This window comes from Polypterus senegalus, chromosome 15 (genome assembly GCF_016835505.1).
Source record: "Polypterus senegalus isolate Bchr_013 chromosome 15, ASM1683550v1, whole genome shotgun sequence".
Lineage (NCBI taxonomy): Eukaryota > Metazoa > Chordata > Cladistia > Polypteriformes > Polypteridae > Polypterus > Polypterus senegalus.
In genome coordinates, this window is record NC_053168.1 from 37,177,246 (window position 1) to 37,195,792 (window position 18,547).

Below are 18,547 nucleotides of genomic sequence, written 5' to 3' on the forward strand. Positions count from 1 at the left end.
AGTTATCCATTTTAACAAGCAGCGTATTGCACTGATACGAAATAGCTGTGTGTGTATATATGTAGATATGTATGTATATGTATATATATGTTTATATATGTGTGTGTATGTATATATATATGTATTTGTGTGTATATATATGTGTGTGTGTGTATGTATGTATGTGTGTGTGTGTGTGTGTGTGTGTGTGTGTAAATATACATATATATATGACAACAACACTCATCACTCACAACAGTGACAAAACAATTACATTGACAATCATGTTACGTTATTTTTAAAATGTTTCCTTTTCTTTTTCATTGCTTCTTTAACACACTACTTCTCCAAGAGCGTGGGTATTTTGCTATATATATATATATATATATATATATATATATATATATATATATATATATATATATATATGTGTATATGTATATATGATATGTATGGATATATATATATATTGTGGTCCCCGGCCGGGACGCCCAGGAGGAGGAGAGGAGGGCTTGTGCCTCCTCCAGACCGCGAGGGGGCATCCATCCTGGTTATATTGGGGACCACGGGTACAGGGCTTGGAAGCCCAGCCCTGTAGGGACCCGTGGTCACCGCCAGGCGGCGCCCCGATGTCGGTTTACCCCGTGTGGTCTTTGGCCGGGGATGGAGCCCGGCCGGGACGCCTTGGAGGACCAGAGGAGGGCGTGTGTCTCCTCCAGACCGAGAGGGGGCGTCCGTCCTGGTTATGCAGGAGGCCTCGGGTAGGGGGCTTGGAAGCCCAGCCCTGTAGGGACCCTGGCCACCGCCAGGTGGCGCCCCAGTGCCTATTTATCCCGGGAGCCCGGCACTTCCGCCGCACCAGGAAGTGCCGGGGGGAAGACGACATAGGATACACGGACGGCTTCCGGGTGCGCAGCGGCACTTCCGCCACACAGGGGTGTGGCTAAGACTAAGTGCCGGGAAGCAGCTGGAGCTCATCCGGGTTCCCATAAAAGGGGCCACCTCCCTCCAGTCATTGGTGGAAGTCGGGAGGTAGAAGGACGGAGCTGGAGAGAGGACAGGAGGCGGCCAGAGCAAAGGCACAGAGACTGTGGGCCCTGGACTTGGGGGAATCGGTGCGAGAGGCACTGGGGTTGTGAGTGCACGTGACATTGGACTTGTAAATAGTGTAAATAAATGGTGTGTGGGTGCAAAATATGTTGTCCGTCTGTCTGTGCTGGGGCCAGCGTTCACAATATATATATATATATATATACATATATATGACAGCAACACTCATCACTCACAACAGTGACAAAGCAATTACATTGAAAATCATGTTACGTTATTTTCAAAATGTTTCCTTTTCTTTTTCATTACTTCTTTAACACACTACTTCTCGCTCAGAAACACGGTATTTTGCTAGTATATATATATATATATATATATACACACACTGTTTTTGGTTGTATGTAGATCATTAACACTAGAATCCCTGAAACCTATGAAAAATCCCAGGCCAAATTAAATTCCTTCACGCCATTAGCGTCTTTTGTTTTGTAAATGTGTCGATCAGCACAAGCAGCCTGCTATTCCATCCCCCCACCGCCGCACCTCAAATTGGACAAAAAGTTCTCCCAGCTCAGGTCTTGTTTATGTGGGTATGAGATGCCTGGAGTTGTACAGGGTAAATAATATATCTTTTTTTTTTGTTTTTTTTTTTGGGGATTTTATTAACATATTATTATTTGGAATACATGCATTTCATGTGTGTTCCGTGTCTACAAAGAACTATGTAAGTGTAGGATGACAGGAAATGTGAGGCAACAAATGCTGAACACATACCTAAAACAGAAACTTTTTTCATGGTATAGTACTAATGACAATATTTTGACGTAAAGTGTATAATGTATGAAGACTGAAGTCCAAATATCAAACACTTTTACTAAAGGTACACGTATAACGAAACAAGTCCACTTTTATTCAAAAATATAACCAAAGAAAAAGAAATCAGGTTAGGGTACGACACTGACACGACCGCTTGGGTGGTGCAGCGGTAAGAACTGCTGACTCATAATCAAGAGATCGCAGGTTCGAGTCTGGCCGCTTCCAAGAATTACTGTTTTGAATAGTGAGCTGCTCTTATTGTTACTATTATACAATAAAAACATACATTTGATTTGAGTCTGTAACAGCCGGTGTAAATTTATGGTACTTATAAAGGTTAACATTTTTATTTTGCTCTCCCCCCGATCTGACACTGCTGTTTTCAAATAAAAACGTGCTATAACAGAGGTGAGCTCAGATGAGGATGCTGGTCCTACATTGGAGGAAGTGAACAGAGGCTGTCCTCGCAAGAAACGTCAACTCACACATAAGAACAACACAGCTGCACCAGGCGTAAAGACGAAAGATGGCACCGTTTGGATGCAGCAAGAGGTTGGGCGTCGTCCTGCCAGTCAATCTGCCGCACGTGTGTCCTTCAACGGAACAGCAGGGCATGCAGCGCTCACAAAGGTATCGTGCAAAGTTCTGTTTGTGATTATGTTTTGTGATGGTCTGTATATGAAAAACATTTATATGTTACTTATATAAATGTCAGATCGAATGTTATTTACCTTGATTTATTTAGTTATCTGCCTTCAGCGTATAGCTGCAGGTGGAAGCTGCCATCACACACTTTTCATAACTGATCCTTTCCTAAATAAGGAATGGTATTGCACATGTACTTTGTCAGGATGCCCGTGTTACTCAAACACAGGAAGCTCTGCAGTCTACTTGTAGCTTTACGCCTTAGGAAGATAAGTAAATCAATCAAGGTAAATAACATTTGATCTGACTTTTATTTATAAGTAACATAAATGTGTTTCATATACAGACCACCACAAAACATAATCAGAAATAACTTTGCAAACTTCAAAACAGTGCTATATTTCACCTTTACGCCTGGTGCAGCTGCGTTGTTCTTATGTGTGATTGGAAGTTTCTTGCAAGGAGGGCTTCTGTTCTCTTTCTCTGATGTAGAATCCTCATCCTCATCTGAGTTCACCTGTGTCATAGCTCGTCTTTATTTGAAAACAGCAGTGTCAGATCGGGGGAGCATAAAAACTGAATTAAAAAAAAAACAAAAGAAAAAAACGCTCATCAAGTACCATAAATTTACACTGGCTGTTACAGACTCAAAACAAATGTATGTTTTTATTGTATAATAATAACAGTAAGAGCAGCTTACTATTTATAATGGTAATTCTGGGAATCAAACCCGCGACCTCTTGATTATGAGTCAGCAGGTCTTACCACTATAAAAGCATCTCAGTTCAAAAATTTGTTCTGTGGCAAACTGCTGTTGGTTAGCTGTGAACCAGGCTACTCTGGCTCCGAGGTGAGTGCTTTGTAGAGTGAATTAAATGGAGACCTCCATCCATCAGCCGCACAGAGTCCGCCTCTGACCATTATGTGTGGTTTGTTCTCCTGCTGATGTTACCTGATCTCTCTCTGTGCCAGACCTCACCTTCTCTGTGCAGCATCACTATTACAGCAGTCAGTTGTTTTATCAGAATTTTTAGTTATCTGAGGTTGCATCAGTTTACACTACCTCGGATAACTGTGATTCTACTGTACTTGTAAAATAATTTCAGATACATTGTCCTTTGTCGTTGTTATTTATAGCATAGTTTAATACATGCCAAAACTTAATGTGTGTGTTGTGGTTAAAACTGTATATATACAGTGAATATTTGGAGATCTGTTCAGTCATCCAAGAGTTAAGTTACATGAAAGTTCAGTAGTAGATAATCTGGAGATCCCCTTGATGTACCAGTTTTGCAGCACCCTGTTTTAGTGTTGGTGGGCTGTAAAGACTTCTGACTGATATAGCTAATCAGACTTTGTGTGTCCTCTGTAATTTGTCTTTTTGATAAGACTCCATTTGAGCTCTGATTCACAGATAGTCGGACAAAATCCCGAAAGGAAATAAAATGTGTTTCTTAATTTAAAAAGGCAGGCCTGTGGAGTGGTTGTTTAAGAGTAGACAAGCAAATGCTTCAAGCGTAGATAGAATTTTGTCTCTGAGAACACTTGTAATTTGTTCATTTTAAAATACAACATGATAAAGCAAATTGGAGTATCTTTCCAAATAGAGGGCAGAAAAAATCCATTACCAGTTTGATCCTATATTCCTGTTTTAGTCTGTGGTTTATAGATTTGTAAGAACACTCTTAATGAAATGTACCATTTGCCTGTTTATATTCATGTGAGTTGTCAATCCCATCTCATGCGAAGCGTACCAGTGTCACTTACCTTGATGACCTTTTTCTCAAATTTCACTGTCCTTTTTTTTTTTTTTTAACCTAGTCAAATTGAGAAATGCTTTGGTGTGTCAGGTTTTCTCTTCACATTACACTAAATTTAACACAAGTTTATGAAAATGCCAGAATGATCCAAAAGGAGTATTACATGACATTTCTTGATAACAGTTTCACTGTGTTGAAAAGATGTGTTCTTTATAAGCAAGTGCTATTTGCATAAGGTTTTAATGTTCTAGTGGTTCCACTTTATGTGACACTTTTTTTCTTTTTTCTGTTATCTTTATTCTGCCTTGTTGGTCAATGCCACCACTCCTCTGAATTTTGTAGGAAAAGTTCAGTCTGTCAATAATTGTGCATTTTCACCATCGTCTTTGCTGTAAGCTATAGAGCAGAGGTCATTAAACTTTTTAAGGAGCCAAATAGGAAAATACCATATTTTTCGGACCATAAGACGCACCGGACCATAAGACGCACCAGTTTTTAGAGAAGGGAAATGAAGAAAAAAAAGATTCTGATGTCTTAAAACATTTTATGTGCATTAAAACCCAACATCACAGTCATAAACACATGTAATCAACCCTGTAAAGTGAACAGCAGCATTTAGAACCATTATTAACAAATACAGTCAGCAAAAGACAAAATTACTGTAAAACACAATAACGAGAGACTTCAGTAATAAAATAGAATAAAGTTGAACAGTTACGCTCTTTTAGGTTCTGCTTGTTTTATGAGAACCCCAAGAACTCCTCATCGCTAGAGTCAGAATCTAGAAAGCTCAGATCCTCACAATCACTAACAGGACTTTCGTCACTACTGGTGCTGGTACCGGTATTTTCATATAACATATCATCTTCAGTCCCATCTAAGGCATTGCTGATGCCACATTTTTTGAAGGAATGTACAATGATCTCATCCTTAACTGAGTCCCATGAGGTTTTCACCCACTCACAAACTTGGGTAATAGTGGGCCTTTTCATTCTTCCAGTAGGTGTAAGATCATGATTACCAGCAGCCATCCATTTGTTCCACTCTTCCCTCATAAACACTTTAAATGGTTTGTTGATGGACACGTCCAGAGGTTGCAGCTGGCTGGTAAGACCACCGGGAATTACAGCTAAATGAGTTTTGACTTCTTTAAAGTTCTTTTTGTAGTGTCGCGATATGTGCTCTGAACTGGTCAAGCACTAACAAGGATGGTTTTTTTAAAAGCCCACCAGGACGTTTGGACCATACTTTTTCAATCCAGAGCCTCATTCCCTTTTCGTCCATCCATCCTTTGTCATGGACATGCACCACGACTCCGCGAGGAATTGCTTCTTTTGGAAAAGTTTTCCTTTTGAAGATGAGCATTGGTGGCAATTTAGTACCATCTGCACAGCAGGACAACACAAGAGTGTAATGGGTTTTCTCATGCCCTGAGATTTTAACGGTTATAGTTTTTGCTCCTTTGTGGTCTACTGTTCTATTGGATGGTACATCAAAAGTAAGCGGGACTTCATCCATATTTCCAATCTGGCTTAGTTCAAATTGATTCTTCTTTCTGGCATCAATGAATTTGTGAAAAGACAAAATCTTTTCTTAGTATTAGTTGGGCATTTTTGAGCAATTTTTGTTTTGTGCGCATAGCAAGGCCAGATCGCTTCATGAATCTGTAGCACCATGATGGTGAGCCAGTGAAATCTTGAATTCCTTTTTCTACAGCAATGAGTCTGGCTTTATTCATGATCATTTTTGTGGAGACTGAGAAGCCATTTTCACGGTGATGTGTGATCCACTCCTTTATGTCCACCTCCAACTCTGGCCACTTTGCAGCATGCCCCGTAAAGTTTGCTTACTTTTGTCCAACTTTTGCAGCTGATCCTCCTGTTTCCGCCACTCTCTAATCATCTTTTCAGAGGAGGTGGTCCAAAGTGTCTCTCTGCTGCTCTGTTGCCATGTTCCTTGGCATATTTTATAACTTCCAGTTTGAAACCAACTTTATATGTGCATCTCTTCTGCTTGGACATCTTAGTGAGGAGGTGGTACTGGTACAGTATTTCTGCAAAACCTTCAAAATCATAATTAAAGAACTGTCAGTAATACCAATACGGTGTCTTTTTAATTCCCCCCCCCCATATTCCATCAGGTGCTCTCATATCCCTCCTCATTCCATCCAGTGCTCTCATATCTCCCCCACACACAAATTTTATTACTATCAGGCCTAAACACTGTTACCAGTATAGTGGGGGGCAAGCTGTACCGTAGTTCACAATATTGCCCGTATACTGTATGTAGAGACTTTCTGTGATTTACCATAGCGGTAACATTTACGGTACTGTCCCACAGTGTAAAACACTTTTCCAGCCTCTCACAAGGCTAAAAGCTGTCAGCAAAGTTCAGTGTTATTTGCCATGATATGTATGGTCATTTTGTTCCAGGCTCAGGCTGACTGAGACTGTGACAGTCTGTCACTACTAGTTCTGAATTTGTCTCAGTTGTATTTTTAATTGTATTAGTGTTTCTATTTATGCATATTCAGTTGTATTTTTAATTGTATTAGGGTTTCTATTTGTATGCATATTCTTGCGCTTTTACCTTCACTCAGTCATTTCACTTGTCATTTACCTCTATTCGTATTTCACTGGTGTGTGCGGTGGTGGCGCTCGACTCGCAACTCCTATCCTGCATCAGCTGGTCTCCACCTGTTTCCGGGATTGGAATCAGCGTGAGGCGCACACGTGTTCTCACAGGAGGGAGGTCACATGTGCACCTCACGCTGGTTCCGATCCCGGAAGCGGGCGGACACCAGCTGAGGCGGATGGGAATCGATGAATGATGATGCATGCAGACTGCAGGATCAAGGAAGGGACCGTCACCGTACACTACACTGTACCAGTTAGAGTCCAGTCCCCTGACTCCAGTGAGCGGTGCGGGCGGGGGCGGGAATGGAGCATTGCAGCCAGCAGGAATGATCATGGAAGCAGGTACGGTACTACTACTACCACAGGGCAGCAGCAGCGCCTGACTCCAGTGAGCGGGGCGGGCGGCCGCGGCGGGAATGGAGCACAGAGCTGGGCAAGTTGAAAATTTTTTTTTTACAGCACATGTTTAGGCTATATTCGGACCATAAGACGCAGGGACTTTTCCCTCCCAATTCTGGGGGGAAAAAAGTGCGTCTTATGGTCCGAAAAATACGGTAGTTGATCACAAAAAAAAAAAATTGGGATCCAAGTAGAGAACTATTACCACAGCAGAGCTGTACCTAGACAAAGACAAATGGTAATATAATACAAAATAGTGAACGTTTTTGTTTCCATTCACGCATATTTTTCACATGAGTACTATGATGATTTTTTTGAATAGAGTAGGAAACATGCAGACCTCCGATCCTCAAATAAAGTTGGTTCATATACTGTAGAACATTCTAAGCTTTCCAATTTGGCCACACATTCTTTTGCTTTTCAGTATGAAAACATACCACTTCAATGAGCACATTGCTGATGTAACTTTGTAAGTAGTTCTACAAACTTTAATGTAAGAATTTAAAAGCAATGTTTGTATAATAGCAGAGGTTGTGAGCATTTGGCAGTCTCCTCCTTTGCTGGCCTAACATTTCTCTGTTGTCCTTCTTACATTCTGTATCTTGGAGTATGTGTGGCAAGTCAATGAGACATTATATTAGCCAGCTGCTCAATGGCTCTGCATTCTGGCTTACCTCTCATTGCTCTTCGTCACAGAAGTGACTCTTGGCATTTTTGGCTTGAAGGTGTAGGCTTTTTAATGATTAATAATCAATAAGATACCCATCCCGGGATGGGAAATTAATACAGGTAATGGATTGTGGAATCTCTGTTTAACATTCTGGCCAAGACGGCAGAAATATGAACAATTTATGAACAAGGTTCATAAATCGGCAAAAGTCTACACTAACACTTTCACTTCCTTTGTTGTGATTTGAAATGTGGTCGAAGACTTGCTTTCAAAAATAACCCAGACACACTTGTTGATGTAAGCAAAATAATACAATTTATTTATAACATAAGAATAATAGCAGATGAATATATGTGTATATATATATATATATATATATATATATATATATATATATATATATATAATATAAATTAATTAATTAAAGGCACCCTCAACATAAAAAAGAAAGCTTTGTTTAACATTTTCTCTCCTGCAGACAAAGGCACATAGAATTGATAAGTTATCTCTTGGCTTAAACAGAACTTTCCTCTTATAGGTATAGGCACACAATTTATGAATCCTGAATTTTCAATTCTTGAGGTTAAGATAAATTAGTTCTCTGGCTGATCTATGAAGTTTCTATTACCGGCTATTGGCATTCATTTGCTCACAGCAGCTAGCATTTGCCTTGGCTAATGAACCATACCCCTCACCACTCATAGTTCTTTATCTCAGTGTGAGGTGCTGCTCTGCCTTTTCCTTTTGGCTTTAGAGTGAGAAACCTATGATAGCCAGAACTTATGCTTTACAAGATTATTATCTTTAGAGTTAACACCAGTAACATAGTACATTCGCTGGCTTTGTCCTGTCTATTAAATTAAATCTAATAGTTTTCAAAACCAAAGTATACTTAAGGTTTGAGGTGAGTGATACTTGGTTCCTTTCCTGATGTACATTCTCCTCGTGGAAGGATTTTTCAGCGCGCATTCTTTTTCTTGTTCAGGAAGTCTCTTTCATCACCTTTGGTCGCACCTTCTGGTTGAAGGCCGTACTGCAGTCTTTTTTTGGGGGTTTATGCTTAGATGCTACCAAAGATGCACCTGCTAGGTCAACTAGTGATCAGTCAGTGACCGTCGTTAGCAGTCTCTCTATCTCTTGTTCCTGTCCTCGCAGCCCCTCAGCAAGGTTGGAGTAATTGCAACCTCATCCAAACTCCATCCAGCACAGTTGCCCTCTTGAGTAGGGGGATTGGTTCAACCATGCGGCCACACCTTCTCAGCTATGGGTTCTGGCAATGAATGGACAGCCAAATTATGGCCAGTTCAACCTGTAGTGTAGTGAGAGAAGAGCCATTATTTGGAGTGTTACAAGGTTTTTTATAGGGAGGAATCATGCTTGCTCATTTGCTGCTTGGGTGCACATAACTGGTGCAAACCTCTGTCCATCACTGTTACTTATTTTGGATTAATGGACTTTTGTTCAGAACTCGAGTCCATTTTGCACTCCAGAGAGGGCTGTTACATGGTCTGGAATCGATCACCTGATTAGACAAGGTTACAGATGCTGCATTCCAAAGAGAGGCCCAGACAGGCAAAATGAGGCCTTTAGCTAATTATAAAGAGTATCTGGCAACAGTCTGGTAAGCTAGGACTCTGGTTCCAACCTTGTATAATGGATAATGCCAGTCTGTCTTATAAAACTCAGGAAATGTCATCACTGAAGTTCTTTTTTTATACTACAGTATTACAGTCTTGTAGCACTGTATTTGTGATCATAATGATTACTTTGGTGTGAGGATAGAAGCACAGGTCAGTACACGCAGGCATTTGCCTGTCTTTGTTGTATGTGCATTTTCTATTCCATACTTGACAATGACATTACTGCTATTTGCCTTTCTGTAATATAAATATGCAGGAAGAACTTTATTGGTCACGAGGGGGAAATTTGGATTTTTTACAAAAGCTCTTTAATGGATAAATAAGTAAATAAATAAATATACATACAAACACTCTCAAACTGTTTGTTGTAAGAAAGACGTTAACACCGATAACTTCAAGCAGTTGCTGCTGTAGTTCCCTATGAGGGAAGAAAACATTCCAGAAAACGTTTTCTTGATGTAGGCAAATACTAGTGAACTTTTATTATTGAATGTGCTTAAACTATATACATAACTGTTGCAGGTCTACTCCTCACCCTGCCTCCTCCCATAGTGCGTGTGAATTGTGTCCAGCCACTACACCACTACTTAACTTTTTTGCATAATGAGTGCTTATCATGTCACAAGCTTTGGATTAAGAACAAGTTTAAGGGTTCTGCCGCAGTGGCTTGCATTGTGCAGCAATTACACAAAGCCTTTGGCGTTTTTTATATATATATATATATATATATATATATATATCTAATACAGTAGATATATATATATATATGTATATATACCTTACCTGTGAAATAAATTTATTCTTAAATGCAGAATGTAAATTATTTTTAAAATAAATCAATTTTATTTCTTTTGCCCACTGAAAACGCAAACAAGCCATCTAATAAATTTAAACTGTTCTGTCTCTCATTTTGTTACTCTTGTTGGTATTATTTCAAGCAAAAAGAAGCACAAATAAACTGTTCATGATTCATTGTCTTTTACACCCTAATATATTACAATGCATGAGTTGAAAATCTTTAAATGAAGTCCAGTGTTTTTTTTATGTAGATGTCATTTCATTAACACATTTGTCTGTAAGTATATATAGGTGCCGGTCATAAAATTAGAATATCATGACAAAGTTGATTTATTTCAGTAATTCCATTCAAAAAGTGAAACTTGTATATTAGATTCATTCATTACACACAGACTGATGTATTTCAAATGTTTATTACTTTTAATTTTGATGATTATAACTGACAACTAATGAAAATCCCAAATTCAGTATCTCGGAAAATTAGAATCTCAATTAAGACCAATGCAAAAAAACGATTTTTAGAAATGTTGGCCAGCTGAAAGGTATGAACATGAAAAGTATGAGCATGTACAGCGCTCAATATTTAGTTGGGGCTCCTTTGGCCTGGATTACTGCAGCAATGCGCCGTGGCATGGAGTCGATCAGTCTGTGGCACTGCTCAGGTGTTATGAGAGCCCATGTTGCTCTGATAGTGGCCTTCTGTTCTTCTGAATTGTTGGGTCTGGCGTATTGCATCTTCCTCTTCACAATACCCCATAGATTTTCTATGGGGTTAAGGTCAGGCGAGTTTGGTGGCCAATCAAGAACAGGGATACCATGGTCCTTAAACCAGGTACTGGTAGCTTTGGCACTGTGTGCAGGTGCCAGGTCCTGTTGGAAAATGAAATCTGCATCTCCATAAAGTTCGTCAGCAACAGGAAGCATGAAGTGCTCTAAAACTTCCTGGTAGACGGCTGCGTTGACCTTGGACCTCAGAAAACACAATGGACCAACACCAACAGATGACATGGCACCCCAAACCATCACTGACTGTGGAAACTTCACACTGGACCTCAAGCAACGTGGATTCTGTGGCTCTCCTCTTCCTCCAGACTCTGGGACCTTGATTTCCAAAGGAAATGCTAAATTTACTTTCATCAGAGAACATAACTTTGGACCACTCAGCAGCTGTTTTGTCTTTAGCCCAGGCGAGAAGCTTCTGACGCTGTCTCTTGTTCAAGTGTGGCTTGACACAAGGAATGCGACAGCTGAAACCCATGTCTTGCATACATCTGCGCGTGGTGGTTCTTGAAGCACTGACTCCAGCTGCAGTCCACTCTTTGTGAATCTTTGTGAACCCCACAGTTTTGAATGGGTTTTGTTTCACAATCCTCTCCAGGGTGCGGTTATCCCTTATTGTTTGTACACTTTTTTTCTACAACATCTTGCCCTTCCTTCACCTCTCTATTAATGTGCTTGGACACAGAGCTCTGTGAACAGCCAGCCTCTTTAGCAATGACCTTTTGTATCTTGCCCTCCTTGTGCAAGGTGTCAATGGTCGTCTTTTGGACAACTGTCAAGTCAGCAGTCTTCCCCATGATTGTGTTGCCTACAGAACTAGACTGAGAGACCATTTAAAGGCTTTGCAGGTGTTTTGAGTTAATTAACTGATTAGAGTGTGGCACCAGGTGTCTTCAATATTGAACCTTTTCACAATATTCTAATTTTCCGAGATACTGAATTTGGGACTTTGATTAGTTGTCAGTTATAATCATCAAAATTAAAAGAAATAAACATTTGAAATACACCAGTCTGTGTGTAATGAATGAATGTAATATACAAGTTTCACTTTTTGAATGGAATTACTGAAATAAATCAACTTTGTCATGATATTCTAATTTTATGACTGGCACCTATATAGTAAGAGATGATTCGTTTCTATCATATGACAGAGTTTTAGAATGTTGCCCATGTTGGTGGTGCTGATTTCATCTTATTCTGGATTTCCAGATTTATGGGGTAAATAGAATGTCAGTAAACAAACCAACTAAACCCCTCTTAATAGGTTAAGAAGATTTGCTATGCTGCCTTTTAACCTTTCTTTTGTGAGTAGTTAATATGCGTCTTCTTCCATCTTCTGTAGAATCATGTCAATCCTGCAGTGGATTTCACACAAACTCCCCCAGGAATGCTGGCTTTGGATAACATGCTTTATTTTGCCAAGCACCACCAGGATGCCTACATTAGGGTAAGACTGTTTTAGAATTATATGGACATGCATATGTTTTTTTGACTATTTCTAATTTTCCTGTAATTTCACAGCATATAACTGATAATGTTGTACATATTTACAGTTTTTTATCCATGAGAATTAATTGTTTCTTTTGTATGCAAATATGACATTCCTGAATTTCATTTCTTTCTGATAAGTTTTTGTTCCAGTTTTAGTGGTTGTGTGTTAATACTGTAGATCCTAATTTAAGTCTAGACTTTATCCTCTCGCCATTCATGCGGTAGATACTTTCAGCCTCTCAGCATTTAATAAATTAGCATCTTTATTTGTCTAGTCATGTTAGGTTGGCATCACACTAGGCAACTTTTCCATCGAATTTGAAACATAGTCTTCATTTACATAATCAGCAAGTCATGGCAAGATATGGCATGTATGTATGACAACTATTTGTGGAGTGTTTAATGTTTGTTTGAGCTGGTCTTTGTAGTGCCGTATGGGGCTGCCCACAGTTCTACCACCTATGCAAATCGCAATGTATAGAGCACCTGCCTTGGGAGTCTGGAGTTATTCTTTGGCACACATGACCAGTCCATCTAAGTTGGTGCTTAATGATAGTTGCTTCTGTACTAGTGACTTGGAATCCCTTTGAGGATAGCTATGTTGAAGACATATGCCTCCCATTTAATGCACATAATTGCCCGGAGCATCTGCTGATGGAAATGTTCCACTTTCTTAACATCACTTCAATATAAGTCAGGCTGTGTGGTGTAGTAGTTAAGGCTTTGGAATACAACCCTGAGGTTGTGGATTCTAATCCCACTACTAGCACTGTATGACCATGAGCAAGTCACTTGTTGTCTTTAAAATGATGTTCTTTAGCACAGTCCATTCAGCTTCTATTTCTAGATTTGATGGATTTTCTGTGAGCTGATTATTAATTGCTACCTGGTATGATGCTTTAATAATGTTTTTGTTAAATTCTGCTGTGTTGAATCTTTTCCTAGGGGGAGTGATGGTTTTCTCTAAAAGCTGTTTTTGAGATGACTTATAAGTAGTTTGTGATCAATCCAGCAATCATCTACATCTACACTCTCGAGTGATCACATAATCAAGCATGTGCCAATGTTCACTACAGTGGTACATCCATGTTGTGTTGAAACTGGGTATTAATGATGAACAGATCTTTTTCTGCATACATGCCAAGTAGATGTAGTCCATTTTCGTTGCAGCTTCCAACTCCTTGCTTCCCCATAGTAAATTGTCTCTTCCAGTTCTAGCATTGAAGTTTCTAAGCACATAGAGTTTATCGCTTACGGGGACTGAAGAGACAAGCGTGTTGAACTGGTGGTAAAACTGGTCTGTCATTTCCTCGTTAGTATCCAAGGTAGGGGCATTTGCAGAAATAAGGGTGACAAAATTATCTTCTGTAATTGGTAGACTCAAAAACATCAGCCTGACATTTACAGACGTTGGTGTGATTTGGTGTTCCTTCACCAACTGTGTTTTCATAGTGAAGCCGACTCCTGGAACACACCTTTCTTTCCAAAGATCATATATCCAGTGGAACCATCTACCAGTTTTACTGTGCAAAAAGGTACAAAAACTGATGTATTAGTCCTCCAAGTCTTCAGAAATGGATTGAAAGCAATCTCTTTTTGAGTGCAGGATATTATAATTGAAATATCTTAGATTTTGGCACAAAAGTAGATTATTGTGTAATAACCTATATATAAAATCCAACATCTGTCTATCTGTCCGCTTTTTACAAGAGAAAAACGGATTTAGATCAGGTGTGGGTTCTGCTCCATGCTTCCACCACTCTTCTGGGAGCCTCTCAACCCAACACCATCGATAATGTAGCCGGATGAGCTGGACAATGAGGACACCAAATGTAGCAAGGGGAAGGTGCAAATTGCAAACATGCTTTTATTTAAAAAAACAGTCAAAACCAAAACAATGTTCAAAAGAAAGTGCAGTGCTTCACAATTATCCTTAACTAAATAATCAATTAAAAACCAGGGTGAAAATGTGGAAGTTAAAATAATCCAGATGAATAAACCCTTTAAAACGAAGTTAAAAACAAGGGCAAGAAGTAGTTCCCTTTAAAAGCATGGTGCCTTCTTTAGTTGGCGGCTCCCCTGCTTCTTCCATCCAGGCTCTGCAACAGGTGAGTCGCACTACCTGGAGCTGACCTTCTCTTACTGGTCTGGTAGCTTTCCGACCCCTGGCTTCTTACAGCTCCTCCAGACTGAGACTCGGGTTCCCCAGCATCCAGAGTGCTCATTCTGGGACTTCAACCTCCCATCCTCCCCAGAGTGCCGGACAAACACCCTGCTAGGGCTTAATTCCCAGCTGCCTCTCATTATTACTGCGAGCCTGCTCTCGCACGCTCACTCCTGCACTAACTTCTTCACCTCCTGTCTTCTTTTCTTACTCTCGACCTCTGCCCCTCTCTTTTTATCTCTCCCTTCTGCACTCACGCTTGTCCTATTTTTAATGGGGATGTGGCACAGGTGCGGCGATTAGCAGCTCCCGGCATCAATTACAGGCATGGGTGATCCCACACCTGTGCACTTCAGTGTGGAAACGCCCAGGAACTTTTCTGGCCACACTACCACACCCCCTTTTTAAACTGCGAGTGTGGCGATTATTTATTTAAAACTGTCCTTTCCTTCTGAGCCGTGGACCTGCTATATCACATTAGTTTTTTTTCTATAATTTGCTTGAACATACTGGTTGATTTTTGCGATTTCTCTCATTGTGCTATGTATCATAGTTCGCTTGTGACAGTGATTAATAAGCATGAATCGAAGAGAGAGTCTGTTGGCCCATGAGAGTGGGAGGCAAAAATGAATCAATCAGTACTTAAATTATTTGACACACTGTCTCAGACATACACTTCAATAAATACTGTTTTAGGACACAGCGATTCAGTTCATTATCCTACAGAATTTTTATATTCAATTAATCCTCATGCCGCCCCACAATTTAGCTTTGAAAGTAGGAGCAACAATTATTCTTTTGAGAAACCTGAGCTCAGGTCCCTGTCTCCTGCTGTATAGTTGCACAGCACCACTGAACAGGCAAATTCCGCAGCCATGTGCTTCCGTCAAGAGGAACTGCAACAAGTAAGCTGGCAATTCTGTACACGTGAGTTAACAAAACATACACAATGAAAAAAATATTAATTAATTAATAACAAATTAGGCACAATTATAACATAGTAATCTTAAAAAAAACATTGTATATTCTTGCAACCAAGAAAGGTTGCTTATAAAATAAATATGTGTTGGAAATTTTCACATTTAAATTTAGAATTAGTGAGAATTACTTAATTTGTGAGGGATTCTAGCAGTCCTTCGCTGAATTTCAAGCTCTGACAACTGATATAATAAGCTGACAAACCCATAGGTTAAGTAGCACACCACAGCTGTAGACAGTCTGTGGTTAACGGTAGCTAATCTTGTGGCATCTGGTGAATCTTGGGTGAAATATACTGTAATTTATTTCCTTATTACCTGCTGCAGCATATCCATCGCACTGTAATTGTCCATCCATCCATTATCCAACCCGCTATATCCCAACTACAGGGTCACGGGGGTCTGCTGGAGCCAATCCCAGCCAACACAGGGCACAAGGCAGGAAACAAACCCCGGGCAGGGTGCTGGCCCACCGCAAGGCGCACACACTAGGGACAATTTAGAATCGCCAATGCACCTAACCTGCATGTCTTTGAACTGTGGGAGGAAACCAGAGCACCCAGAGGAAACCCATGTAGACACGGGGAAAACATGCAAATTCCACGCAGGTAGGACCCAGGAAGTGAACCTGGGTCTCCTGTGAGGCAGCAGCGCTACCCACTGTGCCACCATGCCGTACCTCACTGTGATTGTACGCTAGCTTATTATTACAGTGTGAGCAGACAACTGTATTTTATTTTAAAGTGATATGGTCTCAAAACTGACATTTTCTGTTGTGTTCTACTGTGGAACCCTCATCCATGCTTTATATGCCTTTTGTCAAAATCCAGTATTTTTTTTTAATCAAGTTACCCGATAACTTGTGACACCCTTAGTATTTATTGTAAGATTTAGTTATACAAAACCATTATGTGAAAAGTAAAAGAATTTTTGTTTTGAGTATGTTGCATTTAAAACCAAATTAAATTCAATTGCCTCTTTGGCTCATACTGTATAAAATAAATAGTTTTCATTTTTAATTATAGCCAAGGGAACAACCTGCATTCTAACCTCTTTAGTAAATAGAATGAAAGTAGTATTTATAGTTTGCTGCAGATGTGATATCTCATTGGGTCTCTTATGCTGCTGTCATACTGTGAATAAGGGATTTTGTTTTGTTTTTTTTTATTATTAATTTTATTGCAATCCATACAAAGCAATTAAGTTTTTACAAAAAGAAAAACTGAGTTAAGAACAGATCGATCCCCACCCCTGAGAGAGAGAATAAGCTAAAAGGCGTGAAATTTAAAGCTTGTAAACATACCTAAATTAATAAATTCTCTGTGCTTTATGAACTTATTTTAAAATATTACTAATTAGATCCTGCCATGTTTTGAAAAAAGTCTGTACGGATCCTCTAACTGAGTACAGTATTTGATTTTTTCCAATTTCAAATAATATAACACATCGGTTTCCCACTGACTTAAGAGGAGAGTTTGGGTTCTTCCAGTTTATCAGAATAAGTCTGCGTGCCAACAGTGTAGTGAATGCAATCACAATTAGTTTGTCTTTCTCCACTTTAAGCCCCTCTGGAAGAACCCCAAACACAGCTGTTAATGGGTTAGGAGGGATTGTGAGTCCAAGGCTGTCTGAGAGGTAATTAAAAATTTTTGTCCAGAATAATGTTAATTTGGTGCAGGCCCAGAACATGTGACCCAGTGAGGCTGGGACTTGATTGCAACGTTCACAGGTTGGATCATGCCCTGGAAATATTTTGGAGAGTTTTAGTCGAGACAGATGTGCTCGATATATAATTTTAAGTTGTATAATTGTATGCTTTATGATATGGAGCTCGAGTGAATTCTCTGCATTGCTACTTTCCACTCCTTTTCTGATATATTAATTGAGAGATCTTTTTCCCAGTGTCCTCTTGGATCTTTGAAAGGGAGGGATTGTAAAATGATTTTATATACTGTAGAGATGGAGTGTAAGTCCTTGAGATTGAGCAATATTTTTTCCAGCATGGATGAGGATTTTTTCCAGGTATTAAAAACTGCATATGTTTGTGAAGGTTGAAAGAGGTGATTCTCTTGCAGAGGTGCCACAGATAGAAGCTTCTCCGTCTTAAAATGCTTTCTACATTGGTTCCAGATTCTAAGTGAGTGGAGCACAATTGGGATATTTGTATATTGCCAATAACGTGTGTTTATTGGAGCACAGAGCAAGGAATGTCCTCCCGGCAGCTCTCTGGGCGCCGTCCTAATTCTTCCCCCCAGCACTTCCTGGTGTGGCCGAAGCCTTGGGGTAACAGGTCCCCAAGGCATTGGGGCGCCTCCTGGTGGTGATCACGGGCCCCTACAGGGTGGAGCCTTCAATGCCCTGTACCCGTGGCCCCCAGAGCAACCAGGAAGGCGGCCCCCACGTGATCCAGGGTGGGCTTAGACCCACATCCGGTCCCTCACGGCGTCCCGGCCGGGTCATTGCCCCTGGCATCCCTGACACTACATATAATGAGATTTTCTGTTCCAGTCCTTCTCTGCTAATCCCCTTTATCTGATCAGTATTTCGACAATGTATTGCCAGTGGTTCAATGGCAATCGCAAACAGCAGCAGTGACAAGGAGCATCCTTGTCAAGTGCCACGTTTTAGTTTAAAGTAGTCGTGAATAAGGGATTTTTAACATCTTTTTTATTTGCAGCAATGATTTAGTCTGTTAAAATGGACTTTGAGATTAGCTATAATTACTTAATTACATCTTTTTCT

At 40.0% G+C, this 18,547-nt stretch overlaps 1 protein-coding gene across 4 annotated transcripts in view; it reads left to right on the forward strand.

Annotated features, from left to right (window-relative positions):
- elmo1 (engulfment and cell motility 1 (ced-12 homolog, C. elegans)) overlaps nt 1-18,547 on the forward strand; it is a 530,141-nt gene that overhangs the window by 242,797 nt on the left and 268,797 nt on the right. For all 4 annotated transcript variants that reach the window (XM_039737602.1, XM_039737605.1, XM_039737604.1 and 1 more), the window contains one exon: nt 12,516-12,620. In XM_039737602.1, coding sequence (XP_039593536.1) covers nt 12,516-12,620 — 105 coding nt within the window. The remainder of the gene's footprint in view (nt 1-12,515; nt 12,621-18,547) is intronic.